This window comes from Protobothrops mucrosquamatus, unplaced genomic scaffold (assembly GCF_001527695.2).
Source record: "Protobothrops mucrosquamatus isolate PMUCROS unplaced genomic scaffold, P.Mucros_1.0 scaffold1167, whole genome shotgun sequence".
NCBI lineage: Eukaryota > Metazoa > Chordata > Lepidosauria > Squamata > Viperidae > Protobothrops > Protobothrops mucrosquamatus.
In genome coordinates, this window is record NW_015387382.1 from 36,082 (window position 1) to 46,383 (window position 10,302).

General features: G+C 52.2%; 1 protein-coding gene across 1 annotated transcript in view; it reads left to right on the forward strand.

Annotated features, from left to right (window-relative positions):
- Positions 1-10,302, forward strand: part of OPA1 (OPA1 mitochondrial dynamin like GTPase) — a gene marked incomplete at its 5' end in the record, with an annotated part of 62,467 nt that overhangs the window by 35,044 nt on the left and 17,121 nt on the right. Inside the window, 3 exons of the mRNA XM_015820723.1 lie at positions 2,481-2,596; positions 4,608-4,672; positions 7,125-7,201. Coding sequence (XP_015676209.1) covers positions 2,481-2,596; positions 4,608-4,672; positions 7,125-7,201 — 258 coding nt within the window. The remainder of the gene's footprint in view (positions 1-2,480; positions 2,597-4,607; positions 4,673-7,124; positions 7,202-10,302) is intronic.

Genomic DNA, 10,302 nt, shown 5'->3' on the forward strand with positions numbered 1-10,302 from the left:
AGGCATATTTCAGAATTGTTGAGGCTGTGATGCATTTCAGTTGGCCAGGCTGGGGAGGACCTGGGAAGGCGGCCTTCGGGCCCTCGGCCGCAGGAGAACCCTGGGCTTTGAGCTCTGGAAGGAGGAGCTTCCAGTCCAGGCAGGCGACACCTTGCTTCTGGATGGATGGAGATCTAAAGATCCTGCACAGGGCAAGCCTTGAATGTAGGGCTTATTCTCCTTCATGAGGGTGTGTAAGCCTCGATCTTCGGGAAAGATGGACGGAAGGCCAAAGGAGAAGGGGACGGCAGAGGCGAAGAGAGTTAGATAGCCTCATTGGTGCAACAAACACGAATTTGGGCAAACCCCAGGGAAGGATGGGGGGCCTGGCGAACCGTGGTATCACAAAGAATCAGACACGACTTAGCTGAACAACCGCAACAGCAAAAGCCTCAGTCTACCCTGCTTCTGCTCTCTTCCAAATAATAACACCCAGAAACACTCAGTCACCCTCCGGCTTCTCTGTTTTTTTGCACAGTCTTCTCAGACTGGGGGGGTGTTGGGGTGTTTCTTGGTTTTGTTACACATTAAAATCAAAGGAAGGGGGGGTATATCAGCTCCCCGGATGCCCCAGGAAGAAAGCAAAGTGCCGGAAGGAAACGCTGACTCCTCTCTTGTTCTGGCTAAAATTTGAGCTTAAATCTCCAAAGCCGAGAGGTTTGGCCTCTGGGATGTGGAAGGGACCAAAGGATTGTCTAGCCCAGGGGTGTGCAACCTGGACAATTTTAAGACTTGTGGACTTCAGCTCCCAGAATTCCTCAGCCAGCATAGTCCACAAGTCTTAAAGTTGTCCAGGTTGCACACCCCTGGGCTAGCCAAATTATTGCACATCTCGTGTTTGAGTAATCTTGGAGAACTGGGGATGGGCCAGGGGATTTCCTCAGAAATAGGGGAAAGACTATCTAGGAAGATATATTACTTTTATAACCACTCTGGCACTGAGACGGGAAGATTCTGGAGGAAACGATAAAGGAATCGATTTGTGAGTACCTTGAAATCCAGGCGGGAGTTTACCAGAAGCCGTTGTGGACGGGCCAGGCTAATCTTATCTCCTTTTTCGATTGGCTTAATTGCCTTAGGAGATTGTGGAAAGCTGCACACATTGTGTACCTTCTGCAGTGCATAGAACAACATATTCTGCAACCTGCTGATCAGCAGGCTGGTTAAATGTGGGCCATGTGGCAGAAACATGAACCTCAGCTAGTCTTCAACTTATAACTGTTTGCTTAGTAACTGTTCGAAGTTACAGCGGCGCTGAAAAAAGGGACTTGTGACCGTTTTTATACTTAACGACCGTCGTGGCATCCCCAGGGTCCCGTGATCAAAATTCAAACTCTTGGCCGACTCGTATTTGTGACGGTTGCAGTGTCCCTGGGGCACGTGACCCCCTTTTGCGACCTTCTGGCGAGCAAAGACAATGAGTTACTAAGTTAACAACTGCAGCGATTTGCTTAGCAACTGTGGCGAGAAAGGTCGTAAAATGGAGCGAAACTCAATAATCTCGGCAACAAAACCTTTTGACGCCATTGTGGTCGTAAGTCGAGGACTCCCCATATGTGAGTCGCCATCGGATCCTGTCAGGGACTGGCCGGGATGCCCCTTCTGAGCGCCCTGCTCCTCCGTCCCTCAGCCACGACTTGGGGGAAGGAGTGGAAGGAGGCACACGTTGTGGTTGCTGATTGTATAAAATGGGGGGGGGGGTTTGCTGTGCTAAGACAGAAAATAAAAAACAGCCTTAATGGGTTATTAGAGGAGAGGTGGGCAACTAGAGCAGCTTTAGGGCCTGTGGACTTCAACTCCCAGAAGCCCTAAGCCAGCCTGGAATTCTGGGAGTTGGAGTCCACAGGCCCTTGCTGAAGGAAAAGTCTTCATCATGGTTCAGTCCAAGTGGGGAATAAACAACGTGGCGACTGCTTTAGAAAGAAGGTTGCAGTTTATTGAAAAGGAGAGCCAGACAGAAGGATGGCTCTGGAAGAAAAGAGAGAGAGAGCACATGTAGGGAGTGGGTTTTTATACCCTCTGGAGCCTTTCGTTTGGAGTTGTTCCTGTGGCATGTACTTTTGACCTGAGTCTGAGTGTGCCCTTTGGCATCTGTGGGTTAATCCTATTATGTCCTGTCCAAGAGTTTGGGTGGGGTATGTAGATTTTAGGTGTCTTCCTAAGCTTCTAGCTGGGGGCCTCCAACCTTCCTGAATGGGTTATCACATCTACATTTCTACAGAGCTGGTTTCTGCTTGAGGGAGGGAGACTTGGGGCTATTAAGAAAAACTGGGCATGCTTTTCTGCCTCTTTAATATTTCCTTCTCTGGGGGGGGGAATGACTTTCCATACCCTAAAGCCGCTTTACTTGCCCAGCCGGGATTACAGCAATGGGCTGCCACAGGCCCTCTGGCCCTCACACGGCACCCATCCCTGCAGCATTTGTGTCTTTTTCTCCCCAGGAACTGCATGCTGAAGCCCCACCAGGTGACCACCCGCAACCTCAGCCTGGCTGTGTCCGACTGCTTTTGGAAGATGGTGCGTGAGTCGGTGGAGCAGCAGGCAGACGCTTTCAAAGGTAAAGGGGCAGCTCGGGCAGAGAGGAGTCTGGGGCTCTGCATGAAGGGCCCCCCAGGCCAGGCGTGCTGCTCCCAGGTCTTTGGGGGCAGAAAAGTGGCCCTTGCCATCTTGGGGGGGGGGGTCTCAGGTAAGGCAGATTCCGCACTCGGGGCTGGGCTGAGCTCTTTTAGGACTCTCTCCTGGCTGCAGTGGAGTTGGAGACGCATCTCAGGGGTGGACCCAGAGGGTGAGCACACGAGCGAGCAACCCCCAGGCCAAATGCTCTGGAGACCGAAGGCAGGAGACGCCTTGCAGGCCGGGTCTGCCCTCTTTCTGGGGCGCCCGGAGGTTTGGGGCATTCCCCGGGTAGGGCGAGCATGATCCGGAGGTCTCGAGGGAGGTCTCGAGGGAGGCAACAACGTTGGCTCTAGAGCAGGGGTAGGCAACCTTGGCTCTTTTATGACTGGTGGACTTCAACTCCCAGAATTCCTCAGCCAGCCTGGCTCAGCTTGGAAACCTCTCCCTTTGCCCTCAGCATGGCTGGCTCAGGAATTCTGGGAGTTGAAGTCCATGAGTCATAAAAGAGCCAAGGTGGCCTACCCCTGGTCTAGGGGGAAGGACCTCAAAGCTTGGGGGAAGGAGGGAGACCTTTTCCCTTGGCTCCTTGGGCCATTATTCCCAGGCAGGTGGGGCAGGAGAAAGGGAAGTCCACAACCCTTGGAGGAAAAGTTGACCCAGGCGATGGGAAAACAGGCTGGACTCCCTTTCGGCCACCACAAACCAGGCAGGGCAGCTGCCCGAGGGAGGCTCTCCGGCCATGGAGGGCTTTGTGGCTCTCTGACCGCTGCGGGGCCAGGAGGGGCTGCTCACAATTAAAACTGCCCGTCTCTGGTGACTAATTAACGGTCATGGCTTTTCAATTTCAGTTGAACATCACATTCGATTTTTGTCCGGACTCTAGAGATGTTATTTATTTTCCCATTATTCTTCTTAATACAGGGCTTTTCAACCAGTGGTAGGGGTACCACCTGTGGTACATGGGCACCTGGCAGGTGGTACGCAACCATCCTAGAAAAGTGGTAGCGGGGGAGGGGAATGAGCTGAACTGGTGGCAGCACCGCACAAGCCTGAGCGAGAGACGGCTGGAGCTGCAGGGCTGTCGGGGCTCAGCGGAAGCGCCAGGATCAGTGCCAGGCTCCAGCTGGAGCTCAGCACTGATCCTGGTGCTTCTGCTGAGCCCAGAAGAAGCGCCGATCAGCTGGAATGTTGCAGCCTCTCCAGGGTCTTGTGATTTCCATTCAGATGCTTGGCCACTGATTCCTATTTATGACGGTCACAGTGTCCCAGGGTCATGTGAAGTGACCAAAACCTGCTGCAACCATCCAGCAGACGGGGGGAATAAAAACCAAACACCCCCCCACCCCACCCCCGCTGCCAATCCTCAACAGAAATGCTCACAACAATGGAAACCTCGGACAGGAGGAAGAGCGCGGCCGGGTGGGCAGGCAGGTGTCTTGCTCGGCTGTGGCTTGGGGGGCACTTTTTTCAGTGCCATTGTAATTTTGAACAGTCACTAAGCGAACTGTTGTAAGTCGAGGACTACTTATACTTTTATCACTTTTTTCCTTTTTTTTTTTTTTTGCTAGGCGACTGGTGGTACTCGGATGTTGCCATATCCTAAAAGTGGTACAATGGGTGAAAAGGTTGAAAAGCCCTGTCTTAATAGATGATTTGATTTTAATGATGCCGGCTACGGAGGCTTTAATGGGTTGGGTGTTCTGATCGGGCTGCCTCAAAGCGCCCCCCCCCCCGGGTCTATTGATTAGGAAGAATACACGAAATAAGCAAAATAAACACACAGGTGGCTCTTGACGAGAGAGACGGCCTTTCCTGGCCGTGTCCCGCCGCTGAAGGGCCAGATCGGAGCAGGGCCTGGGCGTTGGGTGGGAGGTTTCGGGGCGCGGAAAGGGCACCCTCCGGAAAAGCAAGCACGGAGGTGTGGGTCTCAACTGCTGTCTTTTCTTTCCCAGCGACCCGCTTTAATTTGGAAACCGAGTGGAAGAACAACTACCCCCGCTTGCGAGAGCTGGACCGGGTGAGTTGCTGTCTGCCTCAGAGCCTTTGGGGCGTCTGCTGGGCCTCGGGATCAGCTCCAGCCGCCACAGCATCCTTACATGTGAAGGCCTGTCAGTGGCTTCCCTGTAGAGCAGGGGGTGGCCAACCGTGGCCACTTGAAGACCTGTGGACTTCAACTCCCAGAATTCCCCAGCCAGCACAGCTGGCTGGGGAATTCTGGGAGTTGAAGTCCACAGGTCTTCAAGTGGCCACGGTTGAGAAACGCTGGGCTAGGGGATTATGGGAGTTGAAGTCCACAGTTCTGAAACTGGTCACAGTTGAGAAACGCTGGGCTAGTGGATTCTGGGTGTTGAAGTCCATGTGCCTTAAAATGGCCACGGTTGGATACCTCTGCTGTAGAACTTCCACAATTACGGATAATTCTTGACAACTCCAGTTGTTTAATGACTGTTTAAGTTATGATGGACCTCGCCAGAGCTACTTGAGGGATCTGGACTGAGGAAGGACTGGGATCCTATTGTGCAGAGCTTCTGGAGCCAGACATTTGGGGGGGGGGCTAGGAGGAGGAGGCCCAACCCCAGTTCAGCTGGACTCTGTCTACCAGCACTGGCCTCATTCATAGAGCTGGGGCAGCTGCCCAGTTCCCTCTTTCTCTTGGGGCCCCACCCTGCAAAGCTAAAACTTAAAACTCAAATTCACTTGCCAATTAGAGCATGCATGGTGTTGTTGTTGTTGTTAGTTGCGAAGTCGTGTCCGACCCATCGCGACCCCATGGACCACGTTCCTCCAGGCCTTCCTGTCCTCTACCATCTTCTGGGGTCCCTTGAAGCTCAGGCCTCCAGCTTCAGGGACTCCATCCAGCCACCTCCTTCTCCGTTGTCCCCTTCTTCTCTCGCCCTCCATCTTTCCCAGCATCAGGCTCTTCTCCAGGGAGTCCTTCCTTCTTCTCATTAGGTGGCCAAAGTATTTGAGTTTCCACTTCAGGATCTGGCCTTCTAAAGAGCAGTCGGGGTTGATCTCCTCCAGGACTGACCGGTTTGATCGCCTTGCAGTCCATGGTATAGCAAGAAATGGTATAGCACAAATTAATTAATCAAACTTGAGGGGTCCTTGATGCTCTGTGAGTTTGGTTGTTTTCCTGCAGGCCTTTTATTATCCAGCTAGCTAACGTCATCAGTGCTAGTAAGGATTGGGATTTGGGTTAGGGCAGTGATGGCGAACCTTTTAGAGACCGAGTGCCCAAACTGCAACCCCAAACCCACTTATGCGTTGTCGGGTGCCGGGTGACTGTGTCCCATTAGGTAGGGGTGGCTCATTGGGTGGGGGTGGCTGCGGTGGTAACCGCAGACTGGGTGGGATTAAAAAGTTCAATCAATCAATTCCAACTTTGCAAGATCTTTTTTTTTCCCGTGAGAAGTTGAAATTGATTGAACCTTTTTTTTTTTTTTTTTGCACACCGCGGCGGAGGCCTAAAGTGAAAAGGTTTTATAAAACCCAGCTGAAGGCCTAGGACTGGGGCGACGGCGCGCGTGCCCACAGAGAGGGCTCTGAGTGCCTCCTCTGGCACCCGTGCCATAGGTTTGCCACCACTGGATTAGGGAATCTCCGCTGCTTATTCACCCTGGTGATGTTATTTCGTTCAGGTCATGAGACGTCTGCAAGGAAGCGGCCAAGCTCGGAGAGCAGCAAGGGCCCCCGGTGTCAACCCTGAGCTGACAAAGATTTAATTTTATTTAATTTGATTTTAGAATAGATATTTATTGTGATTTTTATTATCGCCTGTTCACCGCCCTGAGTCCCGTAAGGGAGATAGGGCGGTATACAAATCTAAATAAACATAAACATAAACATTCCCCTTCATTAATTGAACTTGCACAGAAAGTTGAAAGACAGATCAGCATCACCCTCTCCCTCCCCCACAATAGCCCAAAATAGGAAGGAGGGTCTTGACCCCAGCTGCCTCAGGACCACCAGAAGGTGTTGAAGGTGGTGCAAGTCGCCCATTGGTCTTTTCTACCAGGGACCAAGGGAGTTTCACACACACACAGACACACACACTCACACACACACACACACCCTGTAGAAGAGGCCCCTGCTGAGTCCAGGCTAGGAGGTGTCTGCTTTGAAAGGAGCCAGTGCCGGGCGAGGCCAGGTGGAGGTGTGGAGGGGCAGGGCTGTTGCCTTTGCCCTGCCTGAAGGGGGCACCTGAAGTGGGGAGGGTCTGGCCAGGGAGCGATGCAGGGTCCTCAGTGAAGGACCGGAGTCCCCAAGAGAGGCTTCTGTCATCCATCACTCCTCTCCGGAGACGTCCTTCTTGCCGCGTGATCTCAGCTGGCAGAAATCCACCGTGCTTTTTTCTACACCCAATTTGTCCCCCTTCCCACATTCAGTAACTCTCCCTCTTTCCTTCCCTCCCTCTCTCCCTCTCTCTCTCTCTCTCTCTCTCCCTCTCTCTCTCTCTCCCTCTCCAGAACGAGCTGTTTGAAAAAGCCAAGAACGAGATCCTGGACGAAGTCATAAGCTTGAGCCAGGTGACCCCCAAGCACTGGTACCGTCCTTCATTTCTTCCGTTTGTCTTAGGCACGTGGGGGTCGGGGGTGCTGAGCTTAGGAGGGGCTGCTTTGAATGCTCCCTTGGGACTGTCCAGCCTGGATGGGCCTCCGTGCCTGTTGGGAGGCCCTCCCCCTCCCCCCCCCCAGCCCTTCTGCTGAGGCTTTGTGGTTTTTGCAGCTCCCCAGGAGAAAACGTGGCGTGTGTGGATTGTTGTTGCTCCAAGAGTGATTGAAACCAGCCAGGGGGGGCGGGGGGAACATGGGCAGTGGAGGAGAAGCAGTTGTGCAAAGTTGTAAATATTCCAAATAGAATCCAGGTTTGTCTGGCTGCCCAAAGAATGGCGTTGGTCAGCCTGCCAGAGGCTTACGAAGTGCCAGGAGGGCCTCCCACGCCCCCCCCCCTTCGGTGCTGTATGTAAGAGAGAGGCTGGATTAAGAGCCACGGGGCTGCCTCACGTGATTCTCCTTGTTTTGGGTCTTGAGAATCCCTGCCAGGGACTGCTGAGATGTCAGGAGGATATCTGGGTGAATTGGGGGCGGGGGGAGCTTGCTTGAGTTGTTTGGAAGGGACCTCGGAGGTCTTCTAGTCCAACCCCCTGCTCAAGCAGCAGACCCTATACCAGTGTTTCTCAACCTTGACAATTTTAAGGCATGTGGACTTCAACTCCCAGAATTCCACAGGCAGCATTGCTGGCTGTGGAATTCTGGGAGTTGAAGTCCACATGCCTTAAAATTGTCAAGGTTGAGAAACACTGCCCTATACCATGTCAGACAAGGAGCTGTCCAGTTTCTTCTTAAAGGCCTCCAGTGTTGCAGCACCCACAACTTCTGGTGGCAAACTGTTCCACTGGTTAATTGTTCTCACTGTCAGGAAGTTTCTCCTTAGTTCCATGTTGTTTCTCTCCTTGATTAGTTTCCATCTGTTGCTTCTTGTCCTGCCTTCAGGGGCTTTGGAGAATAGGTGGAACCCCCCCTCTTCTTTGGGGCAGCCCCTCAAATATTGGAAGATGCTGTCGTGTCTCCCCAGGTCCTTTTTTTTTATTCAAATGTTTCCTTTCGCCCTGGAACATTTTTGCTCCTGCTCTCCTCCTTTGAGGACATCACCAAAGCAGCAAAGGTTACAAGACACCCGACACTGTTTTTGATTTGCCTCTTGCAAGGTCGACCAAGAGGCCCCAACAGCAAGCGGAAATTGTGTGTGTGTGTGTTTGTGTGTCTGTGTGTATTCGCGGAGCTGTTTTCGAGCAAATGAGTCTGGTTTGGCCAGAAGATTTTTTGGCTAAAGACAAGTGAAACGTCTGCTTTCTGTTTCCAGCTTTTATTCTTTAAATGCTTCGCATCCTTTTAAGTTCTCATAAATAACTTTCCTAAAGCCAGTTGGAGACCAGATGGGCCTACTTACTACACACACACACCCCACACACACACCCCTTGGCCTGGCTTCGGCAGGATCGCAAAGCTTTGAATGGCTTCGCTCGCCAAACACCCCGGGAAGAAGCAACTTTTCTGCAAGAAAATGGTTTCCCCTTCTTAGCTTTCCTCACCGTCCTTTTCCTTTCGCAGGAAGGAACCATTCAGGCTCACGGTGTTCATTATTGTCATTTTTTACCCTTTGGACTATTAACCTGCCGTTCCCACCATATTGACTTCCTGCCTCATAGGCCTAGAATTCTTGGATTACTTAAGGCTTAAGGAACCCAAGTCTTAAGACGGAAAAACGGAACGAAATACAAAAGAACAAGAGTTGTTAGGAGAGCCTGAATGAGATTTAGTCCCATAGGGTTGGAACAGTCGAAATTCTGAGCACCTGAAGTTGAGGGTCTTAAGGAGTCGGTCGTGTCGACCGACTTCTTAAGACCCTCAACTTCAGGTGGAGTCTTAAAGCTGACAAGATTGGACACCCCTGTTCTAAATCCTCACCCACCGTTAACAAACACCACTGCTGTGTTCATAGAATGTGTGCAGTATCTACACAAACTGCATTAGTGCTTCCCATAACAGCCTAGTTCAGGGATAGGCAACCTTGGCTCTTTTATGACTTGAGGACTTCAACTCCCAGAATTCCTGAGCCAGCATGAGGGAACTATGGCCCCTTCATGACTGGTGGACTTCAACTCCCAGAATTCCTCAGCCAGCCTGGCTCAGCTTGGAAACCTCTCCCTTTTCCCCTCAGCATGGCTGGCTCAGGAATTCTGGGAGTTGAAGTCCACCAGTCATAAAAGAGCCTATGTTGCGTACCCCTGGCCTAGTTCATGCAGCAAAGAGAAAGGTTGGATTCTCACAACGTGTGTGATCACACACAAACACACGCCCACACATCCTAGTTTCTTTAATCTGCTTTTCATGGAAGGGGCATGAAGTTGCAACAACAGCTTTTGTGTTTGTGAGTCACTCACTCATACATTCCTGCCCATTCCCCCAAAAGGCTTCTGGAGTCCATGTGATAATTGTGCTTACATTACAGTAATGTTAATTTTGTTCATTCGTGTGGCCGTTTAAATGGAAACGTGTTTATACAAGAGAAGGAGTGTTTATACAAGACTGAGTGGCTGTGGTTGCCGGTCCCCAGACATAGTCAGCTGACTCCGTCGCTGACTATAGGGGGCAAAACTTTGGCCCCCTCGGAGAGGGTGCGCAATCTGGGTGTCCTCCTGGATCCACGGCTGACACTAGAAGATCAGCTGACGGCCGTGGCCAGGGGGACGTTTTACCGGGTACGCCTGGTTCACCAGTTGCGGCCTTTTCTGGACCGGGACGCCTTGCGCACAGTCACCCATGCTCTTGTCACCTCCCGCCTGGACTACTGTAATGCTCTCTACGTGGGGCTCCCCTTGAGGAGCACCCGGAGGCTCCAGTTAGTCCAGAATGCAGCCGCGCGGGCGGTGATGGGAGTGACTCGTCGCTCCCATGTAACGCCGCTGCTGCGCGAGCTGCACTGGCTGCCGGTGGCTTTCCGGGTGCGCTTCAAGGTGTTGATTATCATCTTCAAAGCGCTCCATGGCATCGGACCTGGTTATCTCCGAGACCGCCTTCTGCCTCCGATTACCTCTCATCGGCCGATACGCTCCCACAGAGAGGGTCTCCTCAGGGTGCCGTC